Consider the following 27,159-nt stretch of genomic DNA (forward strand, 5'->3'; position numbering starts at 1 on the left):
GTGTTTTTGCGGGAAGTGTTACCTTCATTATTCCAATATGAAGAAAAAACTGCGGAGAGTCATCGCATTTTGGTGGAAGTTCATGGTGACCATGCTCCAACTGAGCGAACGTGTCAGACGTGGATTGTACGGTTTAAAAGTGGTAATCTTGACTTGGAAGACGAAGAACGTTCCGGACCGCCAAAAAAGTTTGAAGATGAAGAATTGAAGGTTTTACTCGATCAAGATTCGTCACAAATGCAACAAGAACTTGCAGATACACTTGGAGCAGCTCAGCAAACCATATCCGATCGTTTAAAAGCAATGGGAATGATCCGAAAGATAGGACATTGGGTGCTATATCAATTGAAGGCACGAGACGTCGAACGACGGGTTTTCACGTGCGAACAACTACTCAAACGGCATAAAAGAAAGTATCGAATCTTTACTGGCGTTGAAAAGTGGGTCCATTACGACAATCCTAAACGTCGGGCAACGTATGGATACCCCGGCCATGCATCAACATCGACGGCCGCGCGGAATATTCACTGCCAAAAGGTTATGTTATCTATTTGGTGGGACCAGTTGGGTGTGGTGTACTATGTACCTGCTAAAACCGAATGAAACCTCTACCGACGACAATTGATGCAGTTGATCCGTGCACTGAAAAAAAACGGCCACAATACAAGCAAAGACACGATAAAGTTATTTTGTAGCACGACAATGCTCGGTCGCATGCCGCGAAACCGGTCTAAACATACTTGGTAACGCTGAAATGGGAGATCCTATCCCACCCGGCGTATTCTTCAGCGTACAGCGTACAGCAAGAATAGCGGATCGAAATTATTTTGAATGATCAATGAAAATTCCTTACATCACTAAGCTTCAAGCTTCTCGAAATCATGAAAATGTCACATGGACCGCTCTGACTTAACACCGACCAAGTATCCTGAAGTAATAGAAAAAACTCTTAAATTATTTTTCGATCACTTCATTTTAGTTCACATTATTCAGCTGTGTAAGCTGTGTAATTTCTTGAATTCTATAAGTCGATGAGTGTATTATCATTCAAGCTTTGATTTCAGAACGTAAATCACTTGCAACCTAAATGCAAACATGTTATGTTTGTTTGGACTTGTATTTGATCATGACTTCATACGTTCTACTAAAATATTAGTCATTGTTATAACAAGTTGCTTCACGTAATACAACTTATACAGTATCAAGGAAGTTTCGAATAAGAACTTGTGTTAATTAATAAGGGTCTCTTCTTTTTCGACCCCCAAAGTCAATTTTCGTTTGTGTCGACCCCTTGGTAACCGAAATCGGCCCCCAAGGGGTCGACCACTTTGAGAAACCCTGCTCTAAACAACGCAGAAGTGGTATAAATAAAAAACGATCTTGATAACATCGCGTTGTTTAAATTGTGAAAATGTTGTAATGTACTACTAGTTTTGGATCGTTCAACACACCCGAATCGTTGCTCAAACGCATTTACGTTAGACAATGTCCAACTTCTGATGGTGTTCATTTAACTGATCCACAGATTCATAATAATATTAGTTTACTATTCGCTTTGACTGTATTGGGCTTTGTGCTCCGTCTTTGGGAAGGGATAATGACAATGGATTGTTGGATTGAACACACTTTGAAAATAAAATTATTGATAAAAATCCGTATCGGATATGTATTCCATGTAATTGAGATTTATAATAATGTTCGACTGGTGAAAAATCTTAAAGGAAATTTATCTCTAATAATGAATCTTAAATTTGCTTCGAGCCTATTGAATAGAATCTAATAGAAAGTATTTGGTCTCGAAACCCAGATGGCGCGACCAAATGTCGGCAATGAACATTCGTGATCGCGGATTGCGAAATATATTCTCGTCTAAGCATCAATTACTTTTGCTTTTACAGATTCAGTAGTGTCTGGCTATAATGAACTACACTCTTCCACCATTTCAGTGTGTAGTTTAGGGCTGTTTGGTATCTATTGAAAATAGTATTTATCATTCACTAAAATGATTATGCGAATCCAGCAGATTCAGTTACTTCGTATCCCAAACTGACTCAACAATCGATCGTTTTTTAAAACTATTCGGCTATTTCGCAATGGTAGTTAAACCAAAACAAAATCGACATAGAACCAGTGGCAATCGATGTTCGATTCATCGATGGGGATCCACTGACAACACCAGGACAATACAGAAAACAGACTATAGAGAAGGTTGAGGTACCGGACATTTTTTTGCGGTGTAAAACTAGAACTATTCTAGATTATTCAGAATTGCGCAATAATATGGATACATAGCACGCAGCAGAAGGTGATACTGCTAAACGTCTTTATCCCAGCGAAGATGTAGTCTGTATCCTCGAAATTACCACCACAAAGCATTCATACCGCGAAATCGACTACGATAAGGGAGGCTTTCCTATTTCGAGGGTTGCCAACACCAATTTAACAATAAATGTTGATATTCTGGTGGAAGCGAGTAAGTCAACATGAGTATCTCAATACTACATGAGTTGTGCCACGAAAAGGCGACCGTATAATTTTCGAATTTGCATTTCACAAATCTAGGAGGCCATCAAATCGGTAACAATTAATTCCACTCAAGCCATATTCGTCCTTTTGATAATTCAACCGTCGTTCTTTAGAACAAAGCAATAATTGATCATCATCCACACTCACCATGGGTAGCGGGACCTCTCCGGGTCACCGCTTGAATGCCGGGATTGGGTCCAACGATTTGTTGCTGCTGTTGCTGGGATTGATGGTGTATAATGTGCACTTGCTGTTGTTGTTGTTGTTGCTGCTGCAGCTGCGGCTGTTGCTGCGGTTGCTGTTGTTGCTGTCGAGAATCAGGAAGGGAGACAGGTGTATCAATATCTACCGAAGCTGGCCGTCCACGACCTGCTAGCGTTATTGGAACACCAGTTACTGAATTAACCTGTTGCTGGTTTTAATGTTTTGTTGGTAGTAATGAGCAGTGACAATGGGTTATAGGTGTGGTTTTGTGGGTTAGTAGAGTAGAGAATTGATTGAAGTGAGGCAAATGTTGGTTGATTGTTTTGTTGAATGTTTTTTGGGTGTGACAAAGAAAAAAGAAAGAAAAATAGGATTGGTGGGAAGATTTGATTCAGCAAGGGCTACTCCACTGTCTCTCACTACGGATTATACTCAGTACTGAGAATAAAGGATACCTACCTGATTCTGGGTTGGTGGAGCACTGGCCGCCCGCGGCGTTACAATGTCTCCAATGTGAGCCCGTTGCACAAGAACGTATTTTCCACCAAAACTGCCTCCACCTGGACCAGTGGCACTAACGGCTAGATTACTCATTCCACCGGCACCGGAAACACTGATGATTTGAGCATGCTGTAATTCAGCCGCATCTGCAGTCGTTATTATCCGCTGCTGCTGGGATTGGTGTGGTTGTTGTTTTTGCTGCTGTTGCTGTTGTTGTTGTTGGGATGCTGAGATAATACTTATTGTACCAGGATTCGACTGGCCAGCGGTAGTGTACACATGACGAACGACAATCGACGATGGCTGTCGACCCACTGACGTTATCCGTTTCGGGTTTATTAATCGTGGACCAAGCTGTAAATAATATTAGAATTAGTTGAAATCATAGGGAACTGCGGGTATTACGGATAGTGGGGGTAATATGGACAGGTGGTTGATTTGTATAGTTACATTTTGAATTTCAGATTTCTGTTAATGTGAACACCTTCTACATTTTATTCTATAATATTTAACCCTTTCATTACGGCAGTGTGCTCCGCCGAAGTGCTACCCCTGTACGGAGCACTGCGCCGAAAAGTATGCACATCGCGCTGGTGTGATCGAAGAGCAGTATGAATTTCATGTCGTCTAAAGACGACGCTCGTACACACAGCTCGTCGCGCGGATGTCGTCTATAGACGACACTCGTGCACACAGGACAATGAATGGCAATGAATACTGATCAAAAATGGAAAAGGGAAACAAAAACCGAAAATCATGCATGATTCCGCGTGTGGATGTAATTTAGCGGCTTTGATATTAAACATTCAATATTAAAATTCAATTCGCTGATGGTCATATTTCGGTTTGTGAGTTGACAGAAAAGCGATATTAGGTATGTACGGAAAACTAAATTCATTTTTGAGTGGAAATTTTAAATTATTGAAATAATTATACTGCTGGGGTAAAACGGACAGCTGAATGGGAGTGAGATTGAGTGTGAAAAGTCTGTTCAATCTATTCCTAAGGATCCAAACAGCAAGGCTTTCCAAATAGTATTTCTCAAGGCCGGGTTGTTTAGTTTGGTGTTTCTAATTGGTCTTCTCAAAGGCTAGAGGCGAATAAACTGAGAAAGCTCAAACCCTCTACAATTCAAATCAACATAATTACACCAATAAATCCAAACACACTCACAGGAGCCCTCTTCAGGCAAATATAAATATTAAATAGATACGAATAGAGACGTAGCTGAAAATGGTTGATTCATGAAAATGGTTGATTCTCGCGAGAACAGTATATTCCAGGCGATTATTTATTTGTCCCACATTACCGTTATCTATGTGATAACGCAATCTCTTCTTCTTCAATGGCACTAACGTTCCTAGAGGAACTTCACCGTCTCAACGTAGTATTACTCGCGTCATTTTTACTAGTACTTAGTTGAGATTTCTATGCCAAATAACACGCCTTGAATGCATTCTGAGTGGCAAGCTCTAGAATACGCGTGACCACAGTGCAAGTCGGAGGAAATTTCTTTGACAAAAAATTCCCCCGACCAGAACGGGAATCAAACCCTAACACCCGGCATGTTAGTTATGACGCTAACCACTCGGCCACGGGAGCACAACGCAATCTCCACGATATGAAAACCGATAACGTACCTCCTATTTAATATTTCTTATCAGCTTTGATTCCGCTCTACACTATGCTTGCTTCTTGCTTACTCTGAAGATGCATTGTGTCGAAAAAAAAAGTTCAACACAGTAGTAAAATAGAAACTGAGATTGGCCAGCGCGAGCACAATACTCAGAGAACTGACAACGCTGACAACCAATGACATGCATCGACAAATCATGACTAAGATGGACTTTCGAGCAGGTTCTCATATTTACAGATTTTTGTGATTTCAATAGTTTGCAATAGTTTTTTATGGGAGGTTATCAGGCCGGATTCATGCCCGGTTGTTCGACGACGAACCAGATTTTCACACTGTGGCAGATCCTCCAAAGTGCCGCGAGTATCAGGTCCCTGCGCACCCTATCTTCGTTGACTTCAAGGTCGCATATGATACAATCGACCGACGACAGCTATGGAGGATCATGGACGAACACGGCTTTCCCCGAAAGCTGACAAGACTGATTCAGGCAACGATGAACGGCGTGCGGTGCAGTGTGCGAATCTCAGGTGAGCTGTCGGAATCATTTGAGACTCACAGGGGACTTCGACAAGTCGATGGACTCTCCTGTCTGCTCTTCAATGTGGCGCTGGAAGGTGTTATGCGGAGAGCGGGCTTCAACATGCGGGGCACGATTTTCAACAAGTCTAGTCAGTTTATCTGCTTCGCCGACGACGTGGATATAATCGGAAGAACACATGCGACGGTAGCCGACTTGTATACCCGACTGAAACACGAAGCAGGGCTGATTGGGCTTGGGATCAATGCAATGGAGGGACTGATCGCAACAGAGTTCTTCTTGGTAGTAGTGCTGTGATCGACGGTGATGAACTCGAGGTGGTGGAGGAATTTGTCTACCTAGTTCGTTGATAGCAACTCACAACAACAACAGCCGCGAAATTCGAAGACGCATAGTCAATGGAAGTACTACATTTGCGGAGCCCATAGTACTACAATACTATGGGCTCCGCAAATCCTTGAGGTTCAACAAACTCCGACCCCGTTCGAAGTGTACCATGTACAAATCCCTAATTCGACGGTTGTTCTCTATGGGCACGAAGCATGGACGATGCTTGAAGAGGACTCACAAGCGCTTGGTGTTTTCGAACGCCGAGTGCTCAGAACAATATACGGTGGTTTACAGGAAAACGGAGTATGGAGAAGGAGAATGAACCATGAACTGACGCAACTCTACGGCGAACCCAGCATCCAGAAGGCGCCAAGGCTGGACGAGTGCGATGGGCAGGGCATGTTGCAAGATTGCCGGACAGCAGCCCTGCAAAGATGGTGTTCGCATCGAATCCGATAGGAACAAGAAGGCGAGCGAGGTGGTTGGACCAGCTAGAGCAGGACTTGGCAAGAATCGGTGCAGCCGGGAGTTGGAGAACTGCAGCCATGGATCGGGTTTACTGGCGAAAAGTAGTGAATCAGATCTAATCTCAATGGGATGTAGAGTCACAGCAAATAAATAAATAAATAGTTTGCTTTCGAAGCAGTTTTGAGATATTGAAACAAGTTTTTGGGTCAATCAATAAACAGCTTTACTTATACATTTTTTATCTTTCGAATGAAGTGATTAACATATCACTTTGTACAACTGAAAAAAAAAGTATTAACGTTCGAAACTTTGCATCCCAAACGTAACGATCTTGTTCCAGAAATTTTAAACTTACACCCCAGTACAGATTCAAATATGATGCGATGCAACAATACAGAACACTCTTCACCAGACGGCATGCAAATCGACGCGGTACTCCCACCGAACAAAATTGCACCTTACAATGCGATATCTATAATTCATTCTTCCATAGAATCGAGCAAAACCATTGTGTGTGACATCAGCATTGAGAAAGGCTGCTGTTTGATAGTTGGAGCGATTCGACTTAGATGATAATGATGATGATGATAATTATGTATAGAATCATATAGACTTTTGAATTCATCAGTTCATTGGCCTCTAGCCTTGAAAAAGACCAATTTGGAAAACTCAACTAAACACTCGGCCTTGAGATAGGTTATTCGAAAGACTCGCTGACGTCTGATCGTTAGCTAGATGACTGATGAATTGTGAATACTGTGTTATGAAATCGCGAATGGTTTGTTAATACTCAATGAATAGAATGCGGGGGAGCTAAGATTGCAATATTATCTCTATCCACATTGTCTGTAGAACGAATGCTACAATTGCATTTCGAGCGACCAATTTACACCTGTCTTATTAGCAGTGATATTTGAATATTGTACGTCCCTCATACATACTCGGCCACAAGAACACGATAGGAAAATGTGTATTCTTCCAATTTCCCTTAATTCAAATCATTTATGGGTTAGGGTACCGTAATGTATAAATTAGAGAAAAGTTTAAAGAGCTTCCGTTTCGGTTGGAAATCCCTAATAATCGGATTTTTTTTTCTGTGATGGTCCCAAAGGCCCTTTCATTTTTTTTGGGTCCTACCTCCACCCCATACGCATCTCTTGGAGTGGGAGGGACTGATTATCTCGTAGATAATTAGTTTTTCAATGTTATATTACTTGATGTCGTCGGATTTTTTCTGGTACTATATTTCTCGTTGCGTCTACTCCCGCGTATGGCCATCACTCTAAGTCCATCACATCTAGTCAATTATGAAATGTACATTCTGTAGTCATTATATAATTATCATTTTGTTCTCATTCGCTGACATTCATGTCAGCGGTCAATAATTTTTTTTAACGAAGTCAATTGTTGTCCTTTTGAATTGTGCGATATTTGTCATTTCTTTAGCGTCTTGAGGTAATGTGTTGTAAATTTGTAGTCCACGATAGAAAAGTGATCGTTGTGTCGTTGTTTTTGTAAGATATGGTAATCTAAAGTCAGCTGCTCTTCTAGTGTTATGAGAGTGCACGTCTCTTCCATATTCGACATCTTCCATCAAATAATCAGGTAGTAATCCGAGTTTCATTTTATGAATAAAAATCAGGCAATTTCGGACAGTCCTTTGTTGTACGGACAACTATTAAAGCATATCCAACATCGAAACACTTGGTGTGTACCTACCACATCTAAGAACCACTCTCATTATCTTATTTTGTAAACATTGCAGTCTTTGTAGTTGCGTATCTAAAGCATGTAGCAATACTGTAGCACAATAATCAAAATGTGGCATTATAACAGACCGTACATACGTCACCTTAAATTCGAATGTTAGATACCTGTTTATCCGGCAAAGCACACCATATTTAACAGCCACCTTTTTTATAACGTAGTCAACATGTTCAATGAGCGTTAGCTTCTCGTCGACTTGCACATCTAGATATTTAACAATTTTTACTCGTTCAATCATTACACCATCCATGAACATAGGTGGATGTCCGTCTTTCTTCCGACTTCCGATTATCATCCAGTACGTCTTGGAAAGATTCAGACAAAGTCTCTCCATTTTCAAATACTCCGTAATTATTTTCAAGTCTTCGTTTGCCTCCGCTATTGCTGTAGACAAGTCATCATTCACCCAATAAATTGTAGAGTCATCGGCAAACAATTTCAATACACCTCTTCCTGTATGATATTTCATGTCATTAATATAGAGAATAAACAACAAAGGACCTAACACACTACATTGAGGAACACCTAAATCATTTAGTCTTCGATCCGATGTAGTATTTCCAAATCTAGTTTTTTGACTTCTATTATTCAAATAGCTTGTAAACCAATGCAAAACCACACCAACAATTCCTATGTTCTGTAATACTTGAAGAAGCTTCCGTCTATCAACAGTTTCAAAAGCTCTTTTGAAATCCAAGAACACAGCTAACGTGTATTTTCCATTCTCTATATTAGACTTCCATTTGCGTAATATTAAGTTTATCGCAGTCTCAGTAGAATGATTCTTTCGGAAGCCTGATTGTTCTGGAATCAGAAAACCTTTTCTGTTGATGAATTCCAGCAACTGCTTCTTCACACACAGCTCTAAAATTTGTTCTTGCAGTCTCAACATATTTATGGGTCTGTGTAGCTTTGCATCAGTAGTGTTTGTCACTTTCGGGATAGGTATTACCATCGATTCTTTCCACGGTTCTAGAACTACACCGCATCGAAGACTTTCATTTACGATTTTCAACAACATACCATTCATAACTAACGACGCGTCTCTAAATACTTGGGTTGACACATTTCCAATTCCTGATGTACGTTTCAAATTCTTTATTAATTCGTTGAGTTCATCATTTGTAACCAATGAGAAATTCCTCAAATGCGCACACACATTCGACACCAACACTGTCTGACATGGAGGAATGCTTTCATGTATTTCAATCACGCTATCAACAAAATGCTCATTCAAGCGACTTGCAATTTCTTGTTCGTCTGTTATTTCTATGTCATCGAAGTTCATTCTATTCGGTTTCGTCGTCTTGGAATTCAGTAGTTGTTTAATTGTTTTCCATAATTTTCTTCCGTCATATTTATTTATTTCCAATTCTTCTTGAAACATTGTATTTTTTGCCTCTCTCAGCACCCTTGAATATAGATTTCTAGCAGCAACATAATTATTCCAGTTTCGCGTTGTTCTATCTTGCCTATGCTTACCACACAATCTATCACGGCGACACTTTAGATTAGCCAGATGATTGGAATACCAGCTGTTTACTGGATGTGTTGTAACGATTTTGATATCTATTAGTTGCGATACACTTTTTTCTAAGATTTCATCAAATGCTCTCGTTTCACCATGAATATCGCTTCCGACAGTAGGAAGGAAGGTCTTGTATTATAGAGACTTTAAACTTTTGCCGACAGTAGAGGAAATAGACAAACTTTGTCTTAATAAATTGCAAAGATTCGCCTGATTATAACGAACCCATGATTTAACCGAAACATGCTCATTTTGAGTGTCTGGAACAAAATAGCTACCTGGTTTAACACAAATAGTCTCATGATCTGAAATTCTATAATCATGTAAAACATTTGCCACGCAGTTTTCATGATTAGACAAAACTAAATCAATCTTTGTGCTACTTAGTTGGGTTACTCGGGTGTCTTGTACAACATACTGCTTCAAACCGCACACATCTGCCACTCGTCTCAACTCACGACTCTCGTACATACTGTTGTAATTTATATTGAAATCACCACAAATTATATTTTCGATACCATCATTCATCGCATCTGAAAGCCATTCATGCTCAAGTAATCTCAAGAATTCGTTATCACTGAAACTAGGAGAATGATACACGCTGCCAACAAGTAACTTCTGATTTCCTGTTCTAATTTTTATTGCAAGGAACCAGTTTCCATTTTTCTTATCGTTTTTAACTAACTCTACCAAATGTCCATTTTTCACATATATGGTAACACCACCAGTATGTTTCGAATGTGATATGCAATTAATCATCTGGTATCCAAGAAGAGAGTATAAACATAGATTAACATCATCAGTCAAATGTGTTTCAACAATTACCACCGCTAAAGGTTTTATGTCATATATGCTGAGAGAAATGTCATCGAAAGGAGTGAATAAACCAGCCGCATTCAAATATCTCAATCTGGCTGCTATTTGCCATAGTCAACAAGCTCTCTTGCTTTCCTAACTACATTCATAGCTTAAAGCCGAGTGGCAGATATCCAACTGATGATCAGTATCAAACTTCTTCTTTCGATTGTTCTTATCACAATTGATACATTTTTCATAGTCTGCTTTACAATCTTTTGACTTATGACATTCAGCACAATACGGACAACGTATACTATCATTGCAATCTGGGGACTTATGCCCGTAGCTCCAACATTTGTAACATCTCAAGACACTAATTGCTTCGAAAACTCTGCATATTTCCCAACCGACAGTCACTTTTTCCATTTTCAGTAATGCTTCGAACGTTACCGCATCAACTTCAATAATCGCTATATTTGCGCTACGTTTCCATTTTCTATTCTTGTATGACTTAACGAGTTGTATCTCCGCATTTTCGTTTAAGTTATTTTGTTTCTTCAATTTATCTAAAAACATAGAACCATCACCTTCTTTAATTTCTTCGTCATGACCAACAATCCTCAACTTTGGTTTGTTTGGCTGTCTGATGCGAATTTCATACTTTTTTCCGAGTTTTTTTCTGCTTCCTTCAATAAAACGGCAGCAGTTTCCCTCGAGTCACATCGTATGAAGGCCTCCCCTGTAGCTTCTACAATTCGCATCGATTTGATCTGCAATCTTACTGGATCAAACGAGGAATGCAGTTCAGAACGGGTAATATCAATGTTTTGTTTGTTCTTTGGTTTGAAACAGACAGTTTCATCAAGTTTCATCATCGCAGAAGACTTGTCTTTTATCAGTGGTCATTTTGTCAATTGGAACAGTCTCAATCGCAGGAGCAGATGCTACACCGCTTTCTTCACCTTTGTTACCGCTGTCATTTCTATCAAGATTTTCCTTATTTGCAGTTTCCTTAGGTTCCCGATTTCTAAGTACCCTTCATTCTACATTTGAAACATTTTTCGTTGTCATCGGTGCTACTACTGAATCATTATTTTGTTTTTCAGCAGCAACAACAATATCCGACCATTTAACAACATTATCATTCAAAATTTTGTCATTTCTCCCGGTATTATTACTTTTATTTGTTTTATCATCCAAAATTACACAAAATAGATATTTAATCTACTAATACCACTTAACTAAGCAACGAGCTGATGATTCTGCCGGCTAGTGACCATTCTATCCTGGATTCCTCGAGTCGAGAAAGACGCACCACGCTAGATATGGGGTACAGACTAGGGAGGCGTTGCTGATTAATGGTCAGCTGCATCCCAATAGGAAGTATCCCGTGTCGGGCACACGTACAGAGCATCGAAGACTGCAACATACCAATTATGAGAACACTTGTAATACTAACCTCGAGCCAACCGCGAGTAATCGGTCACATATTACTAACATAGTTGTAAGCAAACATTGTCGAAATATTGAACTTCCGGCTTGAGCCTTAATAAAAATATATATTTTGGATAAAAAAAAGCAACTAATGTGTAGATGTGTAATGTGTAATGTGTTAAACTCCGTTATTCGCATCTCATGTTTTCTAAATGATTTCTTAAGTTTTCGTGATTGGGTTTCGGGCCAGGCGGACCCACCAAAAGTGCCTGGTGGGCCGCAGGTTGAGTATAACTGGTTTATACTACTGAAAAGCACCATATCACTTCTAGATAGATCAATTCGATTTTTTCATCATTTAACGGACATTCGTGAGAAGTTCAGACCTTGGTTGAATAAAATTATTACTCTCGCGATCGATAAACCTCTACGCTTCATATTAGGCTGTCAAAAAAGTCCTGCGGTATTTCCGCGAGGTGTCGTTGTAAGCGCGTAGTTCTAGTTGTATTCATTGTATCGAGTCATACTATAGCTTGTTGGAAAGGTATTTTTGCGCGCTATAATATAATCCCCGGCAGTGTTTGGTTAAGGTTGTCCGTGAGTTATAAGTCGTTAAGTCGTTCGTGAGTTATAGTGTCGCAAATATGGAGCAAAATAAAGAGAAAATCCGACATATTTTACAGTACTACTATGACAAAGGCAAAAATGCATCTCAAGCTACCAATAAAATTTGTGCAGTTTATGGACCCGATACAGTTTCCATTTCCACCGCACAACGATGGTTTCAACGTTTTCGTTCTGGTGTAGAGGTCGTCGAAGATGCGCCACGCTCCGGAAGGCCTGTCGTCGAAAATTGCGACAAAATCGCTGAATTAGCCGAGAAAGACCGGCATAGTAGCAGCCGTAGCATCGGCCAAGAGCTGGGGATAAGTCATCAAACTGTTATTAACCATTTGAAGAAGCTTGGATTCACAAAGAAGCTCGATGTATGGGTGCCACACACGTTGACGCAAAAAAACATCTTTGACCGTATCGACGCATGTGAATCGCTGCTGAATCGCAACAAAATCGACCCGTTTCTGAAGCGGATGGTGACTGGCGATGAAATGTGGGTCACTTACGACAACGTGAAGCGCAAACGGTCGTGGTCGAAGCCCGCTGAAGCGGCTCAGACGGTGGCCAAGCCCTCATTAACGGCCAGGAAGGTTCTGCTGTGTTTGGTGGGATTGTCAAGGAATAATCTATTATGAGCTGCTTCCCTATGGCCAAACGCTCAATTCGGACCTGTACTGCCAACAACTGGACCGCTTGAAGGTAGCACTCATGAAGAAGAGGCCATCTTTGATCAACAGAGGCCGCATTGTCTTCCATCAGGACAACGCCAGGCCACACACTTCTTTGGTGACGCGCCAGAAGCTCCGGGAGCTCGGATGGGAGGTTCTTTTGCATCCGCCGTATAGTCCGGACCTTGCACCAAGTGACTACCACCTGTTTTTGTCCATGGCGAACGAGCTAGGTAGTCAGAAGTTAGCCACAAAAGAGGCCTGTGAAAATTGGCTATCCGAGTTTTTTGCCAATAAGGAAGCGAGCTTCTATAACAGGGGTATTATGAAGTTAGCATCTCGTTGGGAACAAGTCATCGAACAAAACGGCGCATATTTGACTTAAAACAGATGATTGTAACTAATTTTATGAACAAATGAAAATTCAAAAAAAATACCGCAGGACTTTTTTGACAGCCTAATATATTACAAAACCTGTCCATATTCCCCTCACTATATGTCCATATGACCCGCATCGGAAAAAATGTTGTACTTTTCGGTCTGTTTCAATTTCAGTAAACACATCGAAAAACACTTTTTTGTAAAATATTTGGAAAATTAGGTAGAAAAACAGTATATTGAATTGCAAGAATATACTAAACTATCAAAGTTTAGAGAAACATAAGTTCCCAAAGATATAATTGAAGTTCTTCTTAACATGCCCGTTTATCCCCACCTCCTACACCCAGTACTAACCTTATTCCCCACGAGTGCCCCACCGAAGGTGGTCGGTTCATCCTTCGTGCTTCCGCCGCTACCTCCGCCGGCACTGCTACCACTGCTGCTACTACTGTTACTATTGCTACTATTGCTCGAGTTCGAATTGGAACTGCCTAGGAACGCCTGTGGTGGTTTCAGTTGAGCCCGCAACTGATGTCTATTGGGACTGTTTTGTATCACTGCCTGGCAGATTTGATAGCTGCGTTCAAGATTCACCGCCCCGGGAGGCAGTCGAGAACTACTCGTCCTACCGCCTCGCCTGCCCCCGCCGCCACCGCTAGCGACAACAGCACCTCCACCAGGGACGACCTCTAGTCGTTTCCTTGGCGTGGGTCCGATAACCACATTCGCACCAACAGTTGCGGCCGCTTGCTGGGCTTGTTGATTCGCCAGCGCCTGAGCCTGAGCCTGAGCCTGTTGCTGCTGTTGCAATTGCACAGTGTTGATCATTTCCGCGTTCTGGCCACGGATCAGCTGATTCGTCACAAACTTCTGTTGAAATCGCTGCTGGGATTGGGTTTGCTGTGGTTGCACTATTGGGACTCTTTGCAAGGGCAGTCGTGCCCGCTGCTGTTGCTGCTGGAGGCTAGAGGTGGACATAATGATCTTTTGCAATTGGATAGGCTTCTGAAGGGTGGTTGTAACAGTTCCACCAGCTCCAGTGGACTGCTGTTGGAGAATATGACCCGGGGGTCCACTGGTGACCGTAATTGGAATCTTGTTACCAATCTGCCTCGAGGTTATGATGAACTTCGGTTGCTGTTGCTGCTGCTGCGTTTGCTGTTGAATAATCTGTTGATTACCGTCGAGTTCCAACTTGATGTGTTGGTTTTGGTATTGCTGCAGCAACTGTTGCTGTTGCTGCTGATGATGGTGCTGCAATAACTGGGCTTGGGTCGTTACTGGAATCGTGTTGGTGTAGTTCCCAGCCACACTTTCGATGACTCGTGCCAGATTGTCATTTCCCGATGACGACACGACATGCACCTTTTGGCCGTCCTCACCTTCGATCTTAATCCGTGTGATCAACTGGCCGGTTGTCGGTCGACCCTGGAAGGTCACACCGGAGATGCCTGGTTCCGACTTTATTACCGCGCGAACACCTTTAACCTGTTGGACAGGGGAGAAATAAGGATCCATTGTTAATTGCTCGCAGAATTTCACTGAAGCGGCGGGAAATAGAGAAAAGAGAGGGATGGGGAGTGTTATTATTTTTATTGAATATATCCGGACTCGCCTCTGACGATAGAATATTGCTGTTCACTGCTGACATCGCTTGCGGTAGCAGCACCTGCTGTTGCTGCTGCTGTTGTTGGAACTGCTGCTGCGCTTGCTGTAACTGAAGTACATTCAGTTGTTGCTGTTGCTGCTGCTGTTGCTGTTGAGCCTGTTGAATGAGCACCTGGTGATTCAGAAATTGCTGCTGCTGGGCAGCTTGTATGGAATGAATTTGCTGAAACTGATGTTGAGCGCTACTGACAGCCATCTGATGTCCACTAGTAGTCGTAGATGGCGTCAAAATAATGCTGCTTGAGTCCAACTGATCGACCATCATCATCTTTGGTTCCAACTTCATTTTGAACGGCCAATCTGGAATTAATCAAGAAAAAGAACGAATTGAGCGCCTCGAATAATAAACATAAAATCATTACAGTCGAATCACAAATGCACCATTATGCGTTAGCAATTGCAACTTGTGATACTACTAAACGAACATAACACTATTTCCTAGAATTTAAGAAGCATACAAATCATAACCAACTCATCAGCATAACACGATACGAACGAAAACATAACAACAAAAGGACTCATCGCGCATTGCATAGCGCACCCAACATAACCACCCCGCAGAATTACGCAACTCAAATGAAAATCGCTATCAGCTTTCGCATCATCTCCGCGCTATTCCCGGAACCAAAACAACAACAACAAGAACAACGATGAATACGAGAACGGAACGAGAACGACAAAACAAAAACAAAGAACGAAGTCTCCCTCAGGAACGACTTACCGCCGCTGTCGAAAATACTATCAGTTTCCATCTTAATCGCGTTGATGCCGTCGAAACCGTCCAAATCGTTCGTGCAGAGGGTCTGTTCCACCGTGGACTGCTGCTGCTGCTGCTGAACACCGTCAGCAATGCTACACCCGTGAATATCAGCTTCCTGCTGCTGATCTCCCCCCTGAGAGGCGGTACCACCACCAGCAGCACCATCTGCACACATCTCTTGATCCCGGTGGTGATCATCCTCCTCCTCCTCGTCGTCCTCTTCCTCTTCTTCCTCCTCATCCTCGTCGTCTTCCTCGATCTCATGCTGCTGTTGCTCATCCTCTTCGTCATCGTCATCGTCGTCCTCTTTGATGTCAAGCTCGTGCAATATTATCAGATTGTCTTCATGGGTGCTCGGACCGGCTTCCGCCACACCCGCAATGCCAAGGTCCACTCCGACCTCCTCCGAAGCATCGGTCAACATGCCGATCGTGTCAACTGCGAGTTCGAGTTCGTGTGGGTGGCGCATAAGCACGAATTGAAGGGGGAGCAGGCACAAATGGAATTTGTAAATGTGGGGTTAAATGGTGTGAGTAGTCACAAAGTGATATTTTTTCGGTTTGGTAATTCATTCTTCGGATAGGTAGTGTTGAACAATTTGCAGGGATGGGATTTAGTTCGAGACTCGTTTATTACAATAACAGAAATATAAATAACAGATTTTTAATTTTAAATAATTCTCGTTAACAGATTCATGAGATCTTTAATAATGTTTACATTGACTCAATAAGGCCCACTACTGTTATTATAAGAACATATATTATCCCGTTGTATATTTCTTTTATTAGTATTTATAAGTAAATTAAAACATGAACAAAAGTAGAAATGAGAGCAACAGACAAATTTATCAATACATATTTCGAAACAGTGTTATAATTTCAACGATTAAGAATAATTTGAGAAGGAAAAGGATACGCACTTTTTAACACAAATTTACGGCAAATACGTAAGTAAATATAACATGACTAATTCCAAATAAATCACATCGATCACATATTCCAAATGAAATCTTCTTGTTCATGGAAAGGAAAATTCATTAAGCAGAAATAAAAGCCTTTTTTGAGACACTTGCCGGAAACAAGTCCCGCGCTGCCACGATAAAAGTACAGTAATTGTAGCAATCTACTGAGATACGAGTTGGATTTAAATCTAAAACATGTTTAAATGCCAAAAATGTAAATTTTGTAGATCCAGAACAAAGAAGCAAATGTTGTAAATTTGGTCCATCTAAAATAACGATACCCAACTCTGTTCACTTTTACGACTAACTTTTGGTTGCAATAAAGTGTCTCGCGCCCCCTTGAGAGACATCATGGATGAAAATTAATAACTTAGCCTACGATTTAATCTCAGAAAGAGCGGTCCAAAAATAAAAATGAATGACAAAATATATGACAAATATGACAGATGAAGAAATTTTATTCCGAACCTGCCATGTGCATTGTTAGAAAGCATAATATTGCTTTATCAAAACCCTTAATCTAATCAAAATAGGTATCGATATGGTGTTCCTTATAGTTACCTAAATTCAATTCAATTAATTTGTTAGATACTAGCTGACCCGGCAAACTTCGTCACGCCCAAAATTTATTTTTCGTTATTACATTCAAGTTTCCTTACTAAGCGCACGTTTATGGGTTCAATCGCAGAACTGTTCATTGATTGATCCTCTAATCTACAATTTCAAATTACCTTTTACTATAAAATGCCTAGTACTTCTACCAAAACTTGTCATTATACGATCAACTCTCCCTAACTCGATATCCAAAGGGACCATCGAGTTAGGGAGGTATCGAGATACAGTATATTTTTCATATTTTTTTTTTTGTCATAAATTGTCATATATTAGGGTAAGTGTCCCAATTATGGTATGAATTTGAATTTTTGATCCATTCCCTTAAAGTGGAAAAAACACCTTTCTCATATAAAAAAAAAATTCCAGAATCTCTCACGAGGTGATAGACGGTTATATTTCACGAAAAAAATCCTTCTACGCATATGTTATAATTTCAACGATGACAGAGTTATAAAACTTTTTCTTTGTTTCGGACTCTGTTGGCTCAAACTGACTCTACATTGAAAAGTACGCTACGTAATCCGATTCTATTGCTTTCATTTGAAAGATGAGAAAATTTAATACAGGATATGATAGTGGAATATCTAAATTAGTGGATTGAAACAACTTTTTGGAAGTGGAAAATTTAAAAGTTTTTTTTAAATTTGTAATTATTAATTTTATTTAAAAAATTCATACTGAACTTGATTGCTCTTAAAGCAATCAAGCAATCAAAAAAATTAACCCCTCTAACCCCTCTACAATTTGTTCCTTGACGCCCAACTTCTATCTCTCTTAATTTCGCTGCAATATTGATATAAACAATTCCTGATGAAAATTCAATCAAAATCTTTAAAAATCGCGATTTTTACCCACTGTACTTATAAAAGCCACTTAAATTTCACTTTAATGTTGAAAATTCGACACAATCATCTGAACCTTCCTGAATATTCTCCATCTCAATAGAACTACTGTCTTCAGCGTTTTTCTCAGCTTTTTCAACACCTTCCAGTATATCGGTATCTGGCATCAGATCACAGCAAAACACGTGTTGGTCCTTTTTGCACTAATCATTAATAGACATTGAGCAATCGAACGGTATTGTACTGTCGACATCAGCAAGCTCACGACGCATTAATTATGCCAGCGGAATATCACCATCATCATTGAAGGAAAATTCGGCTCCCTGAAGCAATTTTAAATAGTCTTTTAAATAGTTATTGATTTTCGAGGGTGAAAGTATTTCAATTGCATAAAATACCGGTATATCTGAAGGGTCCTAGAGTGCATTAAAATACAGTAAGAATGCTGAATAATATGAAGGTTGAAAAGGACAAATATCCTCCATTTCTTGCAATCTTCGTTTAACTAATCGAATTAATTGATCGAAGATGGCGAAAGTACTGATTCAGGTTCTTGATTATGTCGAAGCCCAGCTGCTGAGCTACGAAAGTAAAGATATGTGGAAAAATTGTAAACTTATAGATTTGAGCTTTGGTCGGAGAGATTTTGGGTGCGCTGTATAGTTATCAACGAACATGACCACCTTTGAGAAAAAAAAAGTATGATACATTACCATTACACATAATTCCAGAAATAATACCTTTCTATTTCCATTTGAATATTTTTCGTCAAATTGCATGATCCTTTCCTCAAAAAGCATTAAGGCCATCCAGACCTTGGTGTTGCTCTCGTATATCACTGGTAATAACTTCTTCTTATTGAAACATAGTGGGTTTTTACTCTTTCCATTGATCAGCAACGGTAGTTTATCACTTCCGTCCATGTTGGTTGTGCTTTAAAGTTGGGAATTCCCAGTTTCATTACAAATTCGCAAGCCGTATCCCGAAGAATAGAACCAGAGAAAGGTAAATTATTCTCTCTGGCTTGATAAGACAAAAATCCATTGACCGCTCCAGCTTTTCGATTCCGACCAACCTTATAAGGTTTTGGTCTAGATTCAATTTTCCATTCCGATTCCATTTTTACTCTAGTTTGAATAGTGTTGATACCGTACCATGTGCAATACTGAAATTATTTGCAGCTTCAGACCCCTTCCGTCCATACTTTTCGACCTGCTCGATGATGCTCAAACGTTGCGCAATGGTTAGCATTTTGATTGTTCGCTTGAAAGGTTTCTCGTGGTTTTCTATACTTGAAAAGAAATTGTTTGATGACACGAACACTCCGTCTTCACTTTCAAGAGCAATTGAAATCAGAGGTAATAACGCACAAAAACATGTACGCGAAAATCAATCGAGTTAGGGAGGTGAAAATCCAAGGAAAAATGAATCAAAACACATCGAGTAAGAGAGGCATCGAGTTAGGGAGGTATCGAGTTATGGAATGCTTGTAAAATCGAATGTGCCATGAAATCCATCGAGTTAGGGAAAATATCGAGATACAGAACATCGAGTTAGGGAGAGTTGACTGTAATTCAAATAACATGTTCCTCCGTTACATGGAATAAATTTTCACTACAGAAAAAATAGAATAAAGACAGCCCTAAATGTTTCATTTGTATGGCAGCCCACCACTAATAAAGGAAACGAGACCAAACTTGGCATATAGAGGTTTAAGGGGGCGATAAACGTTTCTATGGTGAATAGACACTCCTCCCCCTTTTTTAAGGGGAGCTGCCATACAAATGAAACATAAATTTCTGCATAACTCGAAAACTAATCAAGCAAATGGAACCAAACTTGGCATGTGAAGGTTTTATGGGGCAAGAAACGTTTCTATTGTGAATAGACACTCCCCTCCTCTCTTAGGGGGACTGCCTTCCAAACGTAACATAAATTTCTGCATAACTCAAGAACTAACCAAGAAAATGGAATCAAACTTGGCATATAAAGGTTTTAGGGATCGATAAACGATTCTATTATGGTTCGACATTCCTCCCCCTCTCTAAGGGGAGAGTGCCATACAAATGAAACACAAATTTCTGCATAACTCAAGAACTAATCACCCAAATCGAGCCAAATTTGACATGTGGAGGTTTCTATGGTGAACCAACATTTCTCCCCTCTCCCTAAGGAGGACGGAGGCTACCATACAGATGAAACATAAGTTTCTGCATAACTTAAGAACTAATCAAGCAAATGGAACCAAATTCGGTATATGGAGGTTGTAGGGGGCAATAAATGTTTCTATGGAGGTTTGACACTCCTCCCTCTCCCTAAGGGGGATTACTCGCATTACTCGAGAATCAATCACGCAAACGGAACCAAATTTGGGATGTGAGGGTTTTAGGGTACGACAAATGTTTCTATGATGATATGACACCCCTCCCGCCTCTGGAATGGAGGGGGGGTCCCATAAAAATAATGCACATACTTCAATCAAACATATTCCAACCAAACATGACAATTGAAAATTTTCGGAAAACTGTGAAGAAACTTGTATATATTGAAACATAAATAAAAATGGATCGCCGAATGTGTTGATAAGAGCAAAACTCGAGAAAGGAATTGTCCGATTTAGGCTGACCCGGCAACCTTCGTCTCGCCCAAAATTTATTTTCGTTATCATATCCGCGTTTTCTTACTCAGCGCTGTTCATGGGTCCAATCGCAGAATTAATCATTGATTGATCTTCTAATCTACCCTTTAAAATTACCTTTTACTATAAAATTTCTAGTACTTCCACCAAAACTCGACATTTTAATATCAGATTATTTTCAGACACAATTCTCGTTCAAGATTTTTCAACCACTTGCAAATAACATGTTTCTCCGTTACGTTACATGCCAAATTTGGTTTTATTTGCTTCATTAATTCTCGAGTAATGCAGAAATTTGTGTTTCATTTGTAAGGCAGAACCACACATTCCCCCCCCCACCCCTTAGGAGAGGGGGAAGAGTATCTAACCACCATAGATTCATTTATTGCACCCTGAAACCTCCACATGCCGAATTTCATTTCATTTGTTCGATTAATTCTCTAGTAATACAAAAATTTGTGTTTCATTTGTATGGCAGCCCCCCCTCTTAGAAAGGGGGATGGAGTATTTCACAACCGTAAAAACATTTTTTGCACCCTAGCCATATATTCATTTATTGTACCCTAAAACCTTTACATGCCAAATTTCATTTCATTTGTTCGATTAACTCTCGAGTAATACAGAATTTTGTGTTTCATTTGTATGGCAGCGCCATCTTAGAGAGGGGGTGGAGTGTCTAACCACCATAGAATTGTTTATTGCACCCTTAAACCTCCATATGCCTAATTTGGTTTCATTTGCTTGATTAATTTTCGAGTAATGCAGAAATTTGTGCTTCATTTGTATGGCAGCCCCTCCTAAGAGAGGGGGAAGGAATATTTAACCACCATAGAATCATTTATTGCACCCTAAAACCTACACACGGCAAATTTAGTTTCATTTGCTAGATTAATTCTCGAGAAATTTAGAAATTTGTGTTTCATTTGTATGGCAGCCCCCCCCTTAGAGAGTGAGGAGGGGTCTCAAACTGTCACGAAAATCTTCCCCGGCCCCAAAAACCCCTACATACCGATTTCCTTGTCGATCGGTTCAGTAGTTTCCGAGTCCATAAGAATCAGAAAGACAGAAAGACAGACTGACATCACTCCATCTCTATATAAATATATATATATATATATATATATATATATATATATATATATATATATATATATATATATATATATATATATATATATATATATATATATATATATATATATATATATATATATATATATATATATATATATATATATATATATATATATATATAGAGAGAGAGAGAGAGAGAGAGAGAGATGAAGTGATGTCAGTCTGTCTTTCTGTCTTTCTGATTCTTATGGACTCGGAAATATATATATATAACAAACATTAACCTTACACTTGGTCAATAATCGATGGAATGCAAAAAGCACACAACAAAAAAAAATGTTTAAATAATAGAGAGTCGGTGATGGTTTGGGGGACGTATCCTGGCATGGAAAGATTGAGAAAAAAGTGAAAATCAACGCCGCGTACTATAAGACCGAGGTTCTAGAAAAGGTGATGGCCACGGCACTTCGGAACCTCTACGGGAAGGATCATTACGGCGAATATCGTCCAAACGTGGTGTCGGGAGAATTTTACAGATTTTCTCGATAAAACTTTGTGCCCTCGCAGCTCCCCGGACCTCAATCCCCTGGACTTTTATCTATGGTCGTACATGCTGGCCAAGTAGAGCGAACATGAAGTGGACACTATGGACCAAATTAAGAAGCACATTTATCCGCGAAAGCGAATTCCATAGTAATTCAATACAGCTTCCCGAAGTTTGTCCGTGAAAAGTAGGCACTTGCTCTCTTATTTTGGTCATGGTTTTCATATTATCTGATCACTGGTGTACACGACCTTATAGATGGATAGTTGAATGATTTCTGTATTGATAAAACATAGTTTTCATACTGTCTATCTTTATTTGGTGTTTGCACCTCATTTTCAGTCGTTTATAGCATTATTCACCAGACCATTTCGCGGATAATCGGGGTTCTACTGTATAATAATATGTTCGATCAACTCTTCAATAACTATGAATTGTCTGAATAGCATATACATTGTGTTTCAATGTGAGTTACTGTTCCGTGTTCATTGAAGGACGACGGGAAGAATCTTCTGATGCGGAGAAATTCAATATTTCATTTGAAATTCCTTCCATTTTCTGGTTGTCAGAAAAAGAGTGTTATTTATTATTTGAGTTGAGATGAAGAGGAAGAATGCCTCGGTAACTGAAGAGGGCACTAAAAATGAGAATATCTGAAACACATATATAGGTGAACGTAAACAGACTTACACCGATAGTACAGTTATTATCTCATTGAATCTTTGCGAAGTGTTTAATCATAGATAGATTAAATGAAGAAAGAAAAAATGACAACCCCGTCAACTTTTGAGAATATACCATCAAAAAGCCTTCCACTGAAACTTTAATTGTTGAGAGACTCACGGTAGACAAAACCTTAGATGACAATACCAGAACCATTAAACATACGGTAACACATATCTAAAATTCCCACAGCCAAACATTTTCTTCAGGAGGAATTTTATTTGAGTTTCCTGAATCATACATATTACTCCTACTTTTCGTCGTTTTGTTCACACCTTTCCAAAGGAAAAAAAAATAATATATTCACAATACTGGCAAATGGTATCTCTATCTTTTAGCAAATAATCAACTCCCGAAAATCTCAGATGGAGTGCTCGCTTCTGTGTCATCGTCAGCTGAAAGTAATAATATAAACTATTTACGGTTGTCAAAATGTAAAACGAAAAACTTTCAAACCCTTGTCGTCAGTAAATAACAGCGCACAACGCTGTAGAGGACATCGTCTAGCTAACCAACCAGAATCTTAGTGCTATTCGATACTCACTTTCTGCGCTGATTTCCCCGCTCTCGAGTACATAGTTCTCCGCGTCTATGAACTTCTCATCCATCTGATCGTCGTCCTCACCGGAGTCACTCGATTCGAGGGATTGCTGCTGTGCGGCCGTCATCAGCCGCAGGCCATGCAAGTCATCATTCGCCAAACCACCATTCTCATCCATTCCTCCCACACCAGTACCAGCCATCAGCTGACCATCACCTTCATCCTCCTCGTTGGTGGAATCATTATTGTTATCACAGTTCTCTTCGTCGTCATCATCGTCTTCATCCTCCTCCCGCTCATCGCTACCCATCATCATCCCGCTGTTCACACTCTGATGTAGCAACTCATGATCATGGTGGTACGCGGTCAGGTTCATATTCACCTCCGCGCTAACCGTTCGCTGACTGCTGCTAGCCTCGGAACTTTCATTACTGTCACTGTTCAGCGCCCCGTTTGAAGCGACGTCCGGTTCTCGTTGCATTATCACCAGCTCCTCATTGTTCTGCAGCACATTCTCAAAACTGCTAAGTGCATTCGGTGGCACCTGATCGCTCGATGACATCAGAGCCGTCGTTGATGTACTGCTGCTGTTACTATCATGGCAGAACTGTTGTTGCTGTTGCAACTGTCCCCGGTGTTGCGACTGTTCCCGATCAACCGCATCGCTGTTACTGTTGCTACTGCTGGCAGGACTGTCCGCAGAGGCGATATTCGTCGTAACGTGATTCGTCGTCGTCGTCGAAGAGGTCGCAGGTGATGGGACACACAGAATGTTGAATATCTGACCCGAATGTTGATCGTACACAGTTTGCTGCGAGTTTTTCCGCTCACCATTAGCCACTGACCGCTCCATGAAATTGGAGTTCGAGCTGGAACTCTCGTAGTCATCATATTTCAACTCCACATCTTCGCTGGGTTCAGGAGTCGGCGTTGGCACGTGCTCCATTATAACCTCCGTTATTTCCGGATCATCGTCGGGGATTTCCTCCACGATCGTTTCCGTGCCGACCTCCACATCATCCAGCGGATCCGGTACGGTGTGTTCTACGAGCTGAACGTCGTCCGGCTGGCGACCGCTCGGAGCCAACTCGGAGTCTGGCTTGCTATCACATGGTTTCGTGTCCTCAGACAGTGTTGTCTGGGGCAGCTCCAGCAGTGAACTGCTTTCGCTCGTGTCTGATGCTCTCGATATCTTACTATTGCTTAATTCTGGTGTTAGGGATCGATTGTGCGCTCGCTTCAAACTACCACTGGGAATGCTGCTAGAACTAGAAGAATCCACTACGTCATCCGCCGTTTTGGCGACTTCCGCTACTGTTGCTGCTGCTGCTGTTGCTGACGCAGTCAGCATCGATGTCGATGATGTGGACGGCTTTGGCGATTCTACAGGTGTTACCGTTCGCGTTGACCGCGTCGGAGAGCCATCACACTCCACGGCTGTTGTTGTAGTGTGTGATGGACTATGATGGATTAGCTGATGTTGATTGGCGGAGGCTCGCGTGACTGCTCCAACGGTACGCACGCGCTTCGGAGAGGATGTTGCAGTGGGGGAAACTGCGCTTTGGGCAACGGTGAACCGAGTGCTCGGGGTGGTAGCGGTTGGTTGACTACTAGTAGTACTATTTCCACTGCCCCCACAGCTGCTACTACTGCTACTATTGCTGCTGCTACTGTGACTGCTGCTACTGCTATTACCACTATTACAGATACCGGATATCGCTTCAGGTGCTGCCGTTGTACTGGTAGCTATCGTTGTTGTCGGCCGCAGCTTGATCGTAGTTTTCAGGGCAGGTCTCCCCGATGTCGGGGTGCTTGTCTTCGGTGGTTCGGGTGTAATCTGTACGATAAAGAACATTGAATCAAATTTCGTTGTACACTGTGTGTCATAACCATAGAATCACTCATTTTTCCAGAGTTTCCAGAGATATGTTAGAAGTCGGTTGAATTGAAGTACAGTAGAACACCGATTATCCGCGGAATAGTCTGGAAAAATCAGTGCGGATAACGAAAATCGCGGATAATGCAATAAAGTACTAGAAATGAGATTCAAAAACGAATAAAAGATAATTCAGCATGAAAACTATGTTTTATCAATACAGAAATCATTAAAGTATCCGCCTATAGGCACATATACAACAGAGTTCAGGTAATGTGGTACCTAACACAAAAACTAAATAGACTGACGAATTTCGAGAAGGTCACGAGAATTACTTTTTGTTATTAGAAATCATGTCATGCAAAAACTTAGCAAAACTTTGATGCATTCGATGGGAGGAGGGGAATGTTTTCAGAAGTGGATAATTGAGACGCAAACATGCTTTTTCGCACTGAAATGCATATAAACCATCGAAAACTACTAAATGGACGATAACTTCGTCAAATATGCTTCATTTCATATACCGCACAAAAAAAATCGCACAAACAAAACCGCACAAAAACAGGTTTTACTGTATATGTGTATAAAGCTTGGGAGCTAAGTTTTTCTCTATAAGATCAGAAGGACCAAGTGCAGTGTAAAATCATAAAAGTTTGAATGAAAATTTCTACTTCATGTTGTGTGATAACCTAACACATATAGTCCTGACACTCACTTAACCATTTATCGATGCATTTCCTGTTTGTTCCACAAATAATTACCATTATAATATAAAATCACCATCAGACTGTTTTCGTTTAATATGTTCTTGCAGTTTCGAAAAAAAACCCTTATTTCATCACATAAAAAATTTTACTTCCATCCTCCATTTTTATTCGCGTTGGATTTTTTTTCGAAAACCATGACCTATCTATCTGCATGACCCAAGTAAATATTATTAGAAGAAATGAAGGAATCTGGTTCATTTTTCATAATCTCACTGCTTTTTCAAGTAAAAATAATTGCAACCAGTACGACACATATTTGATACGACCGCAAAGGGTTAAATTCTTTAGTTCAATTATGAAGAGTAATCTTAGCTTTAGTCTCATTGATTGGTATAGTTATTATAAATTTGACGATGTTGATGGTATCCACGTAAAAATTCGCATTCAATGTGTTTGAGTAGGAAAAAGCTAAACAGAGTTATTTATTTATTGTAAAGCTAGCCGATGACGCAGACTTTTGCATCTTTTCGCTTTAGATTGAACATCAGAAAGCAGTACTACACGCTTCTTATGAATGCCAAAATGACTCATTCAGACTGATTCGAATACTATATAACTGAAATTAGTTAGTAGTAATATTAGATCGTTATTTTAAAAAATCTGTAAATCTGTATGAAAACCAAAAAATTGGTAATCTGTATTTACAGATTCTTGGTTTTGAAAAGTCTGAAAAATCTGTATGAATACAGATTATTCTGTAGATTTGGTGACCCTGCATACGATACTTCTTACACTGATATGCGATTTGACCAAGCA

The 27,159-nt window shown here is 40.3% G+C and overlaps 1 protein-coding gene across 14 annotated transcripts in view; it reads right to left on the reverse strand.

Moving 5' to 3' along the window:
- The window catches only part of LOC129765194 (polycomb protein Asx), a 61,541-nt gene that overhangs the window by 10,963 nt on the left and 23,419 nt on the right, over positions 1-27,159 (reverse strand). For 9 of the 14 annotated variants that reach the window (XM_055765211.1, XM_055765201.1, XM_055765208.1 and 6 more), the window contains 6 exons: positions 23,764-25,597; positions 15,784-16,260; positions 15,010-15,362; positions 13,749-14,882; positions 3,190-3,585; positions 2,674-2,938 (listed from right to left, as the gene is read on the reverse strand). In XM_055765211.1, the coding sequence (XP_055621186.1) occupies positions 2,674-2,938; positions 3,190-3,585; positions 13,749-14,882; positions 15,010-15,362; positions 15,784-16,260; positions 23,764-25,597 (4,459 nt within the window). Of the gene's footprint in view, positions 1-2,673; positions 2,939-3,189; positions 3,586-13,748; positions 14,883-15,009; positions 15,363-15,783; positions 16,261-23,763; positions 25,598-27,159 lie in introns of those variants that run through there. The other 5 variants (XM_055765210.1, XM_055765202.1, XM_055765214.1 and 2 more) reach the window with 5 other exon arrangements.

The sequence above is a fragment of the Toxorhynchites rutilus genome, chromosome 2, assembly GCF_029784135.1.
Source record: "Toxorhynchites rutilus septentrionalis strain SRP chromosome 2, ASM2978413v1, whole genome shotgun sequence".
NCBI classification, from domain to species: Eukaryota; Metazoa; Arthropoda; class Insecta; order Diptera; family Culicidae; genus Toxorhynchites; species Toxorhynchites rutilus.